Genomic DNA, 15907 nt, shown 5'->3' on the forward strand with positions numbered 1-15907 from the left:
GGCCCCTCTCCTTAGTGAACACTGAAGAAAAGTATTCATTCAATGCCTCACCTATCTCTTCTGACTCCGTGCACAAGTTCCCACTTCTATCCTTGACTGGCCCTAACCTCACCCTGCTCATTTGTTTATTTCTCACATAAGAGTAAAAAGCCTTGGGGTTTTCTTTTATTCGACCCGCCAGGGACTTCTCATGCCTCCTCCTAGCTCTCTTAAGCCCTTCCTTTAACTCATTCCTAGCTACCTTGTAACACTCAAGCGACCCAACTTAACCTTGTTTTTTCATCCTTACTTACGCTTCCTTTTTCCTTTGAACAAGACATTCACCCTCCTTTATGAACCATGGTTCCCTCACATGGCCATTTCCTTCCTGCCTGCCAGGGACATACCTATCAAGGACACGCAGTATTTGTTCCTTGAAAAAGTTCCACTTTTCGTTTGTGCCCATACCTGACAGTTTCTGCTCCCATCTTATGCTCCCTAATTCTTGCCTAATCGCATTTTTTAAAAAAACTTTACTTCTCAGCTTTAAGACAAACAGGATGGAATAAGGGGCATCAAGTGAGGAATTGTGGAATAGTTGAAGCCATTAGTACGCACTGTTTGTGGAGTTTCAGTCTGGGAATTTAATTCAGTTCTGAACATGTTGCCAAAGGCCATTTGCTTGAATGCAGGGAGAATTAATTCTAATTTCACCCAGCCATATGTCTTCTGTTTTCAGGGAAATTACTAAAGCATAGAGGTTGTTTCAAAGGTGCAGAATACTGAATCCAAAGTCACCTGAGTGATAGTTTTATCTGAACTCTGTAGGATTGTCACAAAATAGGTGAAAGATAACCAAAGCCAGCATCTACATCAGAAGCATTATCCTCATTGACCCTCCTTGTTACCTTCTCAAAAGATTCAGGGGGTGATTTTACCATTTTTTTCCTAAGTGCTGGGCAGACTTGAAACTAAGAGAATTTCAGATCTGTCTTTTGAATATGTTTTCAGGTCCCCCCACCATATGCACTCTGCCTGCAAAATTCCGAGCGAGTGTGTGTGTCTGTGTGTGTGTGTGTGCAGGCCTCTGATGCTGCACATACGCATTAGCAGTAGCAGGGGTCTGCTCCCGTCGATTGCTGCAGAGTGGAAGCAGGCTCACTCTCCCCAATTACCCCCTCCCTCATTAGCCCTGCCTGACTGGCCATGCCTTCACTGGCCCCTTTCCCATTATCCCCTGGCATTGCCCGGTGGGCATTGCCCAGGTGCCTGGTGGGCATTGTCTAGGTGCCAGACTGGCATTGCCTAGGTGCCAGAGTGGCACTGCCAGTTTGGCACTGCCCAAAGAGCTACCCCTTTTGTCCTCAACCTCCCCAGGAGGCCTCAATGGCCTCCAGTTCCACTGGCGAGGCCAAGTTGACTGCTCCTTGGTCATAGGGAGCATGTTTATTCCTCAATAGCAAGAACCTTTCCCGGCAGGGTCATAAAAGGGGGCGGGCCCGGACGAATGAGCGCCGGGCTCACTAAGCAGATGTAAAACAACATTACAATAAATTTGAATGCTTTAAACTGTCTCTCACCCAGGCTGACTGCGCCAGAAATCTGGCGCTTGTAAAATGGGTGCAACGCGATGGTAAAATCGTCCCTCAAACACTATCTATATTCATAACTAATGGTCAGAACTCCGCTTCTCTTAGCAATATCAAATATGTTTCGAGATATACCCCTTAATATCAACCCCTGTTATACGTATTCCATTTCGTATTTCACACTCATTTTTCACTCTTGTGTCTGTATCATTCCACTTTTATGTAAAAACAGACACAAAGGGGATGATCTTACCATTGTGTCCTGCAGATCGATGGACGGGGTGAGCTATTAAGGTCACAAGAGAGCCAAGAAATCAGGTTCGGGCTCAATTTCTCACCTCTCGCGATCTTACTGGCACCGGAAATCCGGCGAGGTCAGCCTCGCGCCCATTTCTGGCGTGAGGGTGAATAATTTAAATAAATGTATTTAAATCAAAATTTACATTGAATTATTAAGCACGGGACGGTATCATCCGGGCTCACTTGCCTGTGTGACCTTGCCGGGAGAGGTTTTTTCTGGCAAGAATTACTGCTGATCCCCAGCAACAAGCACACCTACTCTTAAAATCCTAACAGACCTTGCTTTAGCAAGAATGCTCAGCATTCAAGTTCATCATCGAGTTCAAATGTCCAAGCCACACACTATCCTGACATTCTTTCACTGTTGCTGGGCTGGGTCAGAATCCTGGAACTGACGCCCTAACAGCATTGTCGGTGTACCTATACCTCAGGGATTGCAATGATTCAAGGAGTATCTTCTCAAGGGCAACTAGGGATGGGAAATAAATGTAGCCTAGCCTGCGGCACCCATATCCTGTAAATATATTTTCAAAAAATAGCAGAATCATCACTGAATCTTACACCATCCACCTCCTGGAGGCTATCATTGATCAGGGAACATAACTGGACAAACCACATAAAGATTGTGGCTGCTAGAACAGGTCAGAGGCTGGGAATTCTGCAGTGAGCAACTCACTTCTTGATTCCCCAAAATCTGCCCACCATCAACAAGGCATAGGTCAGGAGTGTGATGGCATACTCCCCACTGGCCTGGATGAGTGTAGCTCCAACATTCAGGAAGTTTGATACCATCATGGGCAAAACAGGCCACTATATGGGCATTAAACATTCATGCCAGCCACCACCGGTGCACAGTGTCAATTTAGTGTATCATCTTCAAGATGCTTTGTGACAATTGGCCAAGGCTTCTTCAACAGCACGAAGGACACAGAGCCTGCAAAGAAACATAGTTAAATTAAGTGAAAATGCAAAAAAATGGCAGATGGAATAGTATTGAGGAAAAATATGAAGGCATGCACTTTAGTAAGAGGAGAATGGCTACAGCACGGAAGGAGGCCCTTGTTTACAATTTACATACATGATTTGCAGTTGGGGACCAAATGTAGTCTGCCAAAGTTCGCGGATGACACTAAGATGAGTGGTAGAGCACAGTGTGCAGGGGACACTGAAAGTCTGTAGAGAGATATAGATAGTTTAAGTGAGTGGACAAGGTTTTAGTGGATGGAATACAATGTTGGTAAATGTGAGGTCATCCGTTTTGGTAGGAGTAACAGCAAAATGGACTATTATTTAAATGGCAAAAATTTGCAGCATGCTGATGTGCAGAGGGACCTGGGTGTCCTTGTGCAGGAATCTCAAGGAGTTGGTGTGCAGGTAATTAAGAAGACAAATCGAATTTTGTCCTTCATTGCTGGAGGGATGGAGTTTAAAAACAGGGAGGTTATGTTCCAGCTGTATAAGGTGCTGGTGAGGGCACACCTGGAGGACTGTATACAGTTTTGGTCTCCTTACTTGAGAAAGGATATACTGGCATTGGAGGGGCTTGTGGGATTACTATCAAATAAACTGGTTGGACTCTAACCTGGTGTTGTGAGACTTCTTAATGTGTTTACCCCAGTTCAACGCTGGCATCTCTACATCATTGGAGGGGGGTGCAGAGGAGATTCACTAGGTTGATTCCGGACTTGAGAGGGTTGGCTTATGAGGAGAGATTGAGTAGACTGGAACTATACTCATTGGAATTTAAGGAATGAGGGGGGATCTTATAGAAACAGATGAAATTATGAAGGGAATAGATGAGATAGAAGCAGGGCGGTTGTTTCCACTGGCAGGTGAAACTAGAATTAAGGGCATAGCCTTAAATTAATTGAGATGAGGAGGAACTTCTTCACCCAAAAGTTTGTGAATCTGTGGAATTCCCTGACCAATGAAGCAGATGACGCTACCTCGTTGAATGTTTTTAAGGCAAAGACAGATAAATCTTTGAACAGTAAAGGAATTGAGAGTTATGATGAGCGGGCGGGTAAGCTGATGCCAAGAAAAGATCAGCCACGATCTTTTTGAACAGCAGAGCAGGCTCGAGGGGCCAGATGGCACACTCTAGCTCTTACTTCTTACGTTCTTATGGCCTATCATATTTGTGCTGGCCCTGTGAAGGAGCAACTCCACTAGCCTTTCCCCTCAGCCCTGCATTTTTTTCCATTTCAGATAATGATCCAGTTCTCTTATGGAACCCTCAACTGACCCTTCCTCCAACACACTCTCAGGCTGTGCATTCCAGATATCTTCCACTTGACAAAGCTTTCTCATCACGATTGCATCTTTCGCCAATTATTTTAAACCCCTGTTCCCTCTGGTTCTCAATCCTTCCACCAATGAAGACATCCTCTCCCAACCTACTTTGTCCAGACGCCTCATGATTTTGAATATCTTGACAAAATCTAACAGAAAACCGAAGTATTATTTATAAGGACAGGTACTATAGAGAGTGTGATACTGAGAGAACTTGGTGTCTTCATACATGAAACCAAAAGGTTAACATGAGATACAGCATGTAATGAAGAAGGCAAAAGGAATGCTGGGACAGGAGATAGATATAAAAGCCTTGATGCAACTGCACAGTGTTTGTGAGACCACACCTAAGAACGTTGTAGCATTCGAAGTTGGCTTCCTTTCTTTGGTCTGATCTTTGGATTTTCTCCATTGTTCTGGGTTGTTTTCTACTTTTTTTCAATGGGATGTCGACCTTGCTGGCATATGTTGCCCATCCTTAATTAGCCTTGAATTGATTAACTTGCTTGGCCATTTCATTAGGCAATTTAGTGTTAGCCGCATGGCTGTGGATCTGGAGTCATTTGTACCTCAGACCAGGTAAGGACAGCAGACTTTGGTTTGCTTAACAATAAATGGTCATCATATCTAAGGAACGATGTGCTGGCCTTGGAAAGGGTCCAGAGGAGGTTCACAAGAATGATCACTGGAATGCAGAGCTTGTCATATGAGGAACAGTTGAGGACTCTGGGTCTGAACTTGTTGGAGTTTCGAAGGATGGGGGGAATCTTATTGAAACTTAGAGGATACTGCGAGGCCTGGATAGACTAGATGTGGAGAGGATATTTTCACTAGTGGGAAAAACTAGAACCGGGGGCACAACCTCAGGCTAAAGGGACGATCCTTTAAAACAGAAATGAGGAATTTCTGCAGCCAGAGAGTGATGAATCTGTGGAACTCTTTGCCACAAAAGGATGTAGAGGCCAGGTCATTGAGTGTCTTTAAGACAGAGATAGATACATTCTTGATTGATAAGGGGATCATGGGTTATGGGGAAAAGGCAGGAGAATGGGGATGAGAAAAAAATCAGCCGTGATTGATTGGCAGAGCAGACTCGATGGCCTAATTCTGCTCCTATGTCTAAGGGTCTTATGGTCTATTAGCTTTCAATTTCACATTTATTAATTGAATTTAAATTTCACCGTGATGATATTTGAACCCATGGCCAGATATTTTTGCAGTAGGAACCTGGTAACTTCCAGTTGCCATGTGTTCTGATGTTTTAACGACTGCGTTTCTGTCTTTCTTGTCATTCAGTTAATTTAGTTTCTGCTGGTGATTTTATACTCTAATTGGACAGCGTCCTTCATCTGTTGCCGTTTCATGATAATGTGCACCTTGATTACAATTCTCCAGTGCTTTTTAAATATTGACACGGGAGTAACAGGAGACTGCTCTGTAAACAGTTGCAAACCACTAAAACAAATGTCCTTTCACTGGAGTTATTCCATCTTTTAGTGTATAGGGAACTCAGTGATGCTTCTGTGAAGCATTTTGGGATGCCTTATTGTGTTAAAAGACTATATAAATGCAAGTTGTAATTATTGTTGCTGTTTCAGAATTCAGCTTTTGTTTTTCTTGTTTCAGTCTGCTGTGGGTGTTCAGACCACCATCCTTTTTTTAGACTTGGCTCAGCATGAAGCTCTTGAATAGTCAACATTCCTACAACTTTGTAGTTTCCTCAATCCGCAGCTGTTGTTTACTCTTCTCAGCAAAGCACTTTCACAGTAGAAACATAAATCCCTTTTTTTAGTACAATGTCAAACAGTTGTACGGGTGAGTTCTGAATCTCTGATCTGAATTAGAATAACACAGCGCTTGCTTTTTCTTCTAATTAGCAGTTGCCTATAGAAGTGGTCTCACTATTCTTCTTCACAGCTGCAGGTCAGGCTCAGAGGCACAACTCATGTACAAAACGTACTATAAGTACACATATTACATAATACTCGTTGGCTTTGTACTCCTATGTGACTTGCTATACAAATTGGCCATTCCACTGAACAAGTTTCAGTCTTCATGCTTTGTGTATGGAGTTTTCTGGTGGGCTGATTTACTTCAAAAATGTGGCCAATTATATATGTAGTAACTGGATAAAATGGGACGTCTGATTTGTTGTGACTGCAGCATGTGGAAATTCGTAGAAGCCAATGAATGAGTGTGATCTGAGGATCTTCAGCTCAGAGTTGTTGGACTAGAGGTTGAGATGCAGACTTCACGATGCATGAAGAAGGGTAGGGTTATGTAGACACTTTGATCTAGGGACTTGTCACAGCCCTTCAGTTATTAGCTTATATTTGGTGAAGGACAGGATGGTGCGACTACCAATCAGGCAGCTGTGGGAATCCAGGATGCAGCAATCTGCACAAAGTACTCAGTAGCTGGATGAGAACAGAGACTGCAGGCGGATGGGCAATTTGACTCTTTGGCTTCGGAGACCATTCAAGGTGGCAGGAAGTGGGCACTGGTTAGGAGAGTGGTAGAAAAACGAAATAGTGGCAGGGAAAGTAAATATGGGGGATTGATACTATCCCCTGCTGCTGTGACCAAGGCTGTATTATCTGTCCAGTGCTAGGGTTAAGGATATCTATAATAAATCAGTAAAATAGACTTGCATTTATAGAGCGCCATTTGTGAATACAGGAAGCACCAAAGCAATTTACAATTGATGGAGTACTTTTGAGGTGTCACTGTTGTACTGTAATCTTCAGAAACAGCAATGTGATAATAACCAGATAATCTGTTTTGGTGATGTTAATTGAGGATAATAATGACAAGGAAACCCAGTATAACCCCACTTGCCTTCTTTAAAATAGTGCGGTGGAATCATTTATATCCACCTGAGAGGCCAGGTGTAGCCCAGTTTGACTTCTCAACTGAAAGATGGCACCTCCGATACTCTCTGAGACAACACTGGGGCATTAGCTACGATTTTTGTATTCAAGTCCTGGAGTGGAACTTGGATCCACAATCCTCTGACTCAAAAGCCAGAGAACTATTAGCTGAATCACGGCTGGAAAAAAGTTTCAGCATGGACCGCGGAAGGATCTGATTGTTGTGATCTACATAGGAACCAATCATATAGATAGAATTATGAGCCAGATTCTGCTGAGGAAGTTTAATGAGCTAGTGTCCAAACTGATAAGCAGAGCGTCAAAGATAACCATTTCTGAATTTCTATCATTGTCATGTACAGAATTTCATGTCAGAAATTGAATGTATGGCCCAAAGTGCGGTTTAAGGAGATGGGAGTTTTGATTCATGGGGTATTGGTACCAATACTGGGGATAAAAGCACTCTGGTCAGTTCAATGGGCTCCACTTAAATTGAATTTAAGGAGGACCTGTGCCCTGGAACATTGAATAGATTCATAGTTAGGACAAGAAGAAAACTAACAATAGATTAGTGAATAAGATCAAATCTGGGAAAATAAAGAAGTTAAAATTGCAGGCACTTTGAATGCAAGAAGCATTCATAACAAGATGGATTAGTGGCACAAATAGGGATAAATGGGTTTGATCTGATGGCCTTCATAATTGCATGGTGACCAACATTTATGAACAAAATTAAAAAGGAAGGGCTGTCCTGGTAATGAATGATGTATGGGCAATAGTGCAGAAGAATCATGGTTCAGGAGATCAGAAAGTAAAATCAATAGGGGTGGAAGAAGATGTAACAAGAAGCCCAGACCTCTGATGGGAGGAATTTATTGGCCACCAACAGCAGCTATAGTTCTGGCTTAAATATAACAGTGGTAATGCAACAATTGTGGGGAACTTTAGACTCTATATAGACTGGACAAATCAAATGAGCAAAGTAGTTTGAAGGATGAATTCATGGAGTGTATTTGAGACAATTTCCTAGAACAATACAAAAGCAAATTACTCCATGCTGGAAATATGAACAAAATATTAAATGCTGGAAACTTTTAACAGACTTGGCAGCATCTGTAGAGAAAAATAAGTTAACATTTCAGGTCCATGATCTTTCAACAGAACTGGAAAAAGTTAGAGATGTAACAGATTTGCAGTAGCCATGTGGCAGGGAAAGCAGTGGGGAGGAGGAGAAGGGGAACAAAAGAGAAATTGCTGGAAAATCTCAGCAGGTCTGGCAGCATCTGCAAGGAGAGAAAAGAGCTGACATTTCGAGTCCAGGTAACTCTTTGTCAATTTTGACAAAGAGTCATCTGGACTCGAAACGTCAGCTCTCTTCTCTCCTTACGAATGCTGCCAGACCTGCCAGGATCTTCCAGCATTTTCTCTTTTGGTTTCAGATTCCAGCATTCGCAGTAATTTGCTTTTATCCAACAAAAAGAGGAGTGGGCTTGTACCAGTTTTAAACCTATTACATTTCAAACCTTTTCCTAACTTTGACTTTAGCAATGTTGCAGTTTGTGTGACATTTGTAGTACAGTATTTTAAACTAAGAGTAATTGGATGCATCTTCTTGACCTTGATGCCTTTTATTCTGTTTCCAGCTTATGGAAAAGTATTTCTGGTGAGGAAAATCAGTGGCCATGATACTGGACAGCTTTTTGCCATGAAGGTGCTGAAGAAGGCAACAATAGTTCAAAAAGCAAAGACTGCAGAACACACCAGGACAGAGCGACAAGTATTGGAACACATCCGACAGTCACCTTTCCTTGTCACATTACATTATGCTTTCCAGACAGATACAAAACTCCATCTTATTTTAGGTAACATCAAAAATAGTTTAATGTTTTTTTAACTTGCCAATTTTCTATTTTTCCATTTCTCTCCTGAAGGTGTTTACTCCTGTTTTGGACAATAGAGATGGGCAATAAATGCAGAGCTTGCAAGCGATGCTCATCTCTCACGAATGAATAAAAAAAGGTACAATTCTACTGATGTCAGTGGTATTTCACCCAAGTGATTATTAGTTATGAGGAATATTTGGCGCATGTCTGTGAGCTATTGAGACACTCTTTTTCTGATCTCACTCAATATCCACGTTTGTGGAAGAGATGGTCAGATGGATTTCAGCAGCAGGAATTTTGTCTGATTTTTTTTTCCAGCCCTGCCCAAGGTTGAGACCAATTGTCCTGGCTGTGGCCGTCCAATTAAACACAGATTACAGAGCCCAACCCAAATTCACTGTGCAGAATTCTCCCATTTTGAAATTAAGTGCAGTGATGGCAGCTTTGGTGGTGCTTGTCCCACTAACCATAATAGCAGGATTCCATATCAGACTCTACACTTAGAAACTCGTTAATTATGCACAAGCTAGTTCCCCCCCACCCCAACTCTCCTGATTTGTCCGCCCATCTCAGCTAACAGGTTTAAAGGTCCCAGTGCCATATTTAAATATCAGTCCAGCACACTTGTATCACCCTCTTCAGCAGACTATGCAAGATGTTAGCAAGCCAAAGGGAAAAGGCTTGCAGAGGAAGTCTGTTCCTTGATTCAACCATCCTTGGAGGGCTGAAGGGCCTGTTTCCTCTGCTGTACTGTTCACCCTCCCACCTAAGCCAATCACCCATCTGGAATCTTCTTCCATTCCCTTCCAGTAAACAAGGTGGTATCCCTTTGATCCCCTTGTTCGTGAGCTTTTCATGCAGCTTTGTCGGGGTCCAGCTTGCCTCCTTTTGATCTTCCCTCTGCCTTCCATTGTTCATCAGCTTCATCCCTTGTGTGTGTTAATCATGAGCCTTGCCCTTCCACACCCCCACCCCCATCCTGCACATCACTCCTTCCACAATGCTCCCCTTGTAGTTGTTGTCCCCCACCCACACCCACACCTGGCATTCCATCCCCAGTCGAACCTCCAATCTTTGTTGCAATGGCAGCATGAGTCCCACAGCACATTCTTGTCCAAATAAATACTGTTGTGGGGCATCAGTGACAAAGAGATCCTTGTACACCCCAACCCCATATTACTGATCTGAGTTGGTGACGCAGGAGAATCTGTGGGTCCTGCAATCTGGTACTGTCCATGAAGACCAGCTTGGTATGGAGCTGGAAGCAGGAACTGGTCTGGCCCGGCAGAGTGGTGAGCAGTGTGTCTGGAGCAGTGCAGCACTATGGCAGAAAATTGTTGCACTCTGGTGAACTGAGGACCGCGTTGTGCACACCACCCGTTAGCAATGGGGCTTGACGCCAAAGTGAATTCCTGCTGGCAAGATTGAAAGGCCTGATAGGATGCCAGTGGGCAGCTATTTAAATGAGCATTTATGAGATGCAAACGAATGCAAAGGGCATATGCACCACCTGCCAGCCTAAGCAATGACCCATCATTGGGAAAATTGCAATGTGATTTTAGGCCGGCAGGTTTCTGACTTTTTGGCTACCACCAGATTCACCACGCCCGCCAGCAAACTGCTGTGGGCTGCTTGGGAGAATTCCAACCATTGTCTTCCAGTAGAACGTGAGCTAGTTTCAGTTTTGTTGCTGCTGTCTTCAAGTGATGTCCAATAATGGCACAATATTACAATACCTAATTGTATTTACTTACTCTTCTCATGAAACAGTTACACTCTATAATACCAAAGATCAGTTTATCATGTTATACATACTGCGAGCAGCATTGTAAACAAGGGAAATTTGCACCTGTATTTAGCCACTGTATTCTTCCAAATGCTTGCAAAGTGTTACGCGCTCTCCCTTGTTCAACCTCCATAGTGACATTTTTATTCAGCGTTTTGATGTTAATGTTGTTTTGCTTTATTGCTGCTTAAGGTAGACTGTCATTGTGAAACTTGCAGCCAACAGCTCAACCATAACTGTACATGCTTGTACAAGAAAGCTCTTGTGTTCAGCCTATTTCATCAGTTTTCAAATTTCATGACTGGGATTCTCCCAAAAAAATTCCAAGCCTCCAATTCGCATGAAAACGGGAGTAACACCCGCTGGTTTTTTTAAGCGGGATTTTCAGAATGAATCTCTGGCACTGTGAGCACTGCACAGTGCTCTAGTATGATTCCCTCTGAAAATCAGGGGCAGGGCTTATTCCTGCTGGAGACGCTAGCAACATAACTCTAAGTGGGCCACTGTGCATACGCTGATCTGTCAGAGCGGAGATTGGTGCATGCGCAATGGCCCTGCATTGCTGGCCTCCAGATTGCTGGCCAGCCCCACAATCCCGCTCCAAACCTCTTGACATCTGCCCCGTCCCTTACCTGGATGGCCAGCCCTGATCACCATCATGCCTCCCTCTGCCAGCAATCCCAAATGCAACAGGACACCCACCCCCACTAACTGCCCACCCCCCTCCCCCCAATTAAGCTCTGGCCCCATCCCCTTGGCACTGCTCAGTGGACAGTGCCAAGGTACCCCTTGGGCATTACCAGAAGGCCAGGCTGGGAAACCTGAGAACATTCAAAGTGAATTCCTAAGGGTTCTGCACCCCCTTACCCCTGACCTCTTTGGGGGGGGGGGGGGGGGGGGTGCCTCCATGATTTTTGTTCCCTCCAGCTGGGCTGAGCCACCTGTTCCCCATTGATGGGGAGCAGTAGTAAACCCCGCTGGGATGAAGCATAACTGGAGGATGGGAAACACTCGCCCTACCTGGAGACTTCAGTCCCAGCCTGCTAAGGGATGCAAATCCTGATTTTAAATATTGAAATCAGCTCTGCGCCAATATCTGGGGAGGCTGTGAAATGGCCTCTGCTCATGTGTCCCGGCACATTGGGCTGAGAGAATCATCTCCTATGTGTACTATTGAGCTTCAGCCCTAAACACTAGGACATGAACAATAACGTAACTGATAGGGTAGACAGCAAAAATGTTTCCACTTGTATGAGAAATGCAAAGCTAGGAATCATAAATTTGAAACAGCCACCCATAAATCCTATGTTAGGAATCTAAGAAGTGTCATTATCTGGAGGGAGATCATTAACTTTTAGAAAGAAATTTGATCTCCCAGTTGTTAGCTGAAAGAAATTATGTCACAAAGTTTAACATTTTAAATGGAAACATTTACTGTACAAGAATTAAGCAAAGTAAGTAATTATAATTTCAGTACAGTTTGTAATCCTTATTCTGTAAATCCAGGAATGTTAAACAGGCCCCTTCTTCTGTTTTTAATTTTACCCAAGAATTTCCCCGTACCTTTCAGAATCTTGAATGTTCTTTCACGTCTGTGGACTCGACCAAGTTGTGTCAGAATTCTTAGGAATTCACTTTTCCTCAGTTTCCCAGTCTGGTACTTTGACTTTCAGAGTTCTCCATCTGCAAGGATTCCACTACCAATCTCTTCGACTCACTTTAACAGACGGATTGGACAGTTTTAATTTCTCATGGACTCAGACTTTTTCTTCTTAGCGTGGGGCCCACTTGAAATTCTTACTTAGTGACTCCAATTCAGGAATACTTCTGCTACATAGTGGCCTCTGTGCCCCTAGCTCTGACTGCCAGCAGATACACACTGCTTTTTCATAGCCTTCAAAGTTGACTGCTGTTTCTGTGAGAAACCTGGGAACACCACCACCTGGATTTCCTCTCCAAGCCACACACCATCTTGACTTGGAAATATGTCACCATTCCTTCACTGCCGCTGGGTCAAAATCCTGGAACACCCTCCCGAACAGCATTATGGGTGTATCTACATCTCAGTGACTATAGTGGTTCAAGAAGGCAGCTCACCACCATTTTCTCAAGGGCCACTGGGGATGGGCAATAAATGCTGGTCTAACCAGCGACACCCACATTCTGTAAACGAATTTTCAAAAACATTACTAACTTAATTTCCCAAAAACCATAAGTTGCATTCATAAGATGTCTGTATCATGAAATTAAACATTTTCACAACAGTAGGAGTCTGAGAAAAATGCTTTTACTGAGACAGGGATTGGAATGTGGAGCTCACTAACACATGGAGCAGTTGAGGCAAATATAGGAAAGCTTGATAAGTAACTGAAGGCAAAAGAAGAGGAAAGTTATAAAGATAGGGTTTGGGTGAAGCAAACGAGAGAAGGTTTATGTGGAGTTTAAGTATGAGCCTCACGTCTGTGGGCCTAGTTCTGTGCTGTAAATTCAATGATTGCTAACAAATAAAATAATTTTTTTGTGGTTCCAGCCAGGCAAGAGCAGACAAGCTCTATTTTAAAAAAGGCTTGGTTTTCTGAACACTGTATAAGCTGCCAAACCTCCAATAGTTGTTTTAGCTTCAAACAGCATGACTCAAATGGCAATTTTGTCACTATGCAATTACTAGAGCAGATATTAGATTTCAGTCAAGATACCTTAAAGATATGGATCATTCTTGTTTACTTGACAGCTGAGAGCTGGCATGTTTTAAGTGAACTAATTTCCAATTCAAAACTTTGTTCTGAGAACTTGTTTTCCTGCCCTACCACCCTCAAAAGTATCTCAGAAGTAGATAACCTTCATAATCCTAGCCAGGAACAATGCAAAAAATGTCATGAAATGTGTTTCTATTGTTTCATATTTTAAAAATTCATTCGTGGGACGTGGGCGTCGCTGGCTGGCCAACATTTATTGCGCTTCACAATTTCCCTCAGAGAGCAGTTGAGAATCAATCACATTGCTGTGCCTGTGAAGTCACGTGTAGGCCAGACCAGTTAAGGACAGCAGATTTCCTTCCCTAAAGGCCATTAGTCAACCAGATGGGTGTTTCCAACAATTGACAATGGTAGATTCTTAATTTCAGGTATTTATTATTGAATTCAAATTCCACCATCTGCCGTGGCAGGATTCGAACCCGGATCCTGAGAATATTGGCATAATTTCTGGATTAATAGTCTACTGATAATACCACTAGGCCATCGCCCCCCAACAAAGTGTCAAATGCAAAGGCTGTAAATAGGGCAATTTAAAGGTCATATTATATTAGAGAATGGATATTATACCTTTTTTTTTTCTCTGGTGCATTTGGTAGACGGTGTTTCATATTTTATTATTTCAGGCTTGATAAGTCAGAATTTGCTAAAATCATGGGTGCGATTTTCCAAAAAAAATGAAGTGCCCAGCAGGCACGAAAGCGGAACCTTTCCCACCCATTTTTTGGGCGAACTTAGTCAATTAAATTTCCAGCATTTTGTGCCACCCCCACTTCCCGATCACCAGCCACAGTATGTCCCCCTCCCCATGGCTAACCCCGATTGCCACCCCTTCCCAATGGCTAGCCCTAATTGCTGCTGCCCACCAATCACTGTACAGAGTGCAGTGGTCTTCTCCCCACCACCCCTCCCCATCCCCCCACCACCAGCAATCGACCTGCACCTGGTCCAGCCCTGCTTTCCAGAAGGTCGTAACCCCTCAGACTTCTCCCCCTTGCCACTGCCGAGGTGCCAGGCTGGCCCTGCACAAGGGGATTTCCCCAACATGTGACCTCGCAGGGGGGCCTCAGTGGCCTCTACCCCCACTAGCAAGACCATCTTGATGAAAACCAGCTTTAATCCCTGCTGGTGGGAATCTCCCCCGACGGGTACATTAGCGAGCCTGCACAATACTGTCCCGGGCTTGCTAATGATATTCAAATCAGCATTTCAATATTGTAATCAGCCTTGCATCGTTTTCTGGCACCAGGCTGATTATGCCATTAAAAATTGGCTGGGGAAAGATGTGACCGGCTGGATGCTGGTTGTGAACCCTGTCTCAGCCTTCCTGCTGACATTGTCCGCTTGCTGCGCTACTCAAGCAGTGCAATGGGTCGGGAAAATCGCGCCCGTTGAAATAGAATGAAATCTAGAGCTGTAGGAAGTATATATCTGTATTTTGATGGGCCAATATTAGCAGCAGTATAGTCAAGTGGGGAACATTGCAGATGCAAGATACACCTGTAACAACTTTGTTTCAAGTATCACAAAAGATTGGTGATTGTGCTTAAACCTGATAAGGCAATCGGTAGCCATTAATTCATTCAGTTGGAAATGGAAGCCTGTGCTGAGAATGTGAAAAGCACATGTATGCAGATTACAAGCTGATCCTAATTGTGGATAAAGAAGTGGCAAAGAGACCCTCGCTTTTGGTTATGGGATTCATCACTCCCTTCCTCTTTGCTCTCAGAACTCACCAAATCTTCATTCAAGAACGGAATGAGATCATTTAATAGTTGAACTCAACTTCTAGTAACAGAATCAGATGGTAAGCTACTTTCAAACAATTTTATGATACTGAAATGGCTGTAAATATTGTTCAGCTACTAGCTCTGGAAAACCATAGTTAAGAAATGCCTAGCATCTAAGATCTTGACTCACCCTGACACTAGGATTACAAACCTTTTGTCTAGTGGCAATTTATGGGTTGAATGCAAAGTTAAGCTCATTAAATGACTGGTAAAGCTCTTCTCAATTTAATGTTGTTTTCCAAAGATGTGTGGCTGGAAATTTCTGGGGACGATAACCCAGAGAACGCACTCAGTTATCTCCACTGTCTGATTTTGCCGTCAGAAGAAAATGGACCTCTAGGGTTATCACAGTACTGTTGCAGGGAACAGGGTGGTGACAGGAGAAGAAACAGTTTTAAAATCAGATGAGTACATTTGATGATGATTCATAGAACATGGAACATTACAGCGCAGAACAGGCCCTTCGTCCCACGATGTTGCTCCGACCAATTAAGAAAAAAGCAATGACCCTCTAACCTAAACCAATCCCTTTCCATCCATAAACCTATCCACGGACCTCTTAAACGCCCCCAAACTAGGCGCATCTACAACTGCAGCAGGCAGGGCATTCCATTCCCCCACCACCCTCTGGGTAAAGAACCTACCTCTGACATCCGTCCTATAAC

The 15907-nt window shown here is 43.5% G+C and overlaps 1 protein-coding gene across 1 annotated transcript in view; it reads left to right on the top strand.

The window, feature by feature from the left end:
• rps6ka5 (ribosomal protein S6 kinase, polypeptide 5) overlaps positions 1-15907 on the top strand; it is a 165272-nt gene that overhangs the window by 60565 nt on the left and 88800 nt on the right. The window contains exon 3 of the mRNA XM_080202198.1: positions 8674-8892. Within this exon, the coding sequence (XP_080058324.1) occupies positions 8674-8892 (219 nt within the window). The remainder of the gene's footprint in view (positions 1-8673; positions 8893-15907) is intronic.

Source organism: Carcharhinus amblyrhynchos, chromosome 14 (assembly GCF_965287045.1).
Source record: "Carcharhinus amblyrhynchos chromosome 14, sCarAmb.v2.hapA, whole genome shotgun sequence".
Taxonomy (NCBI): domain Eukaryota; kingdom Metazoa; phylum Chordata; class Chondrichthyes; order Carcharhiniformes; family Carcharhinidae; genus Carcharhinus; species Carcharhinus amblyrhynchos.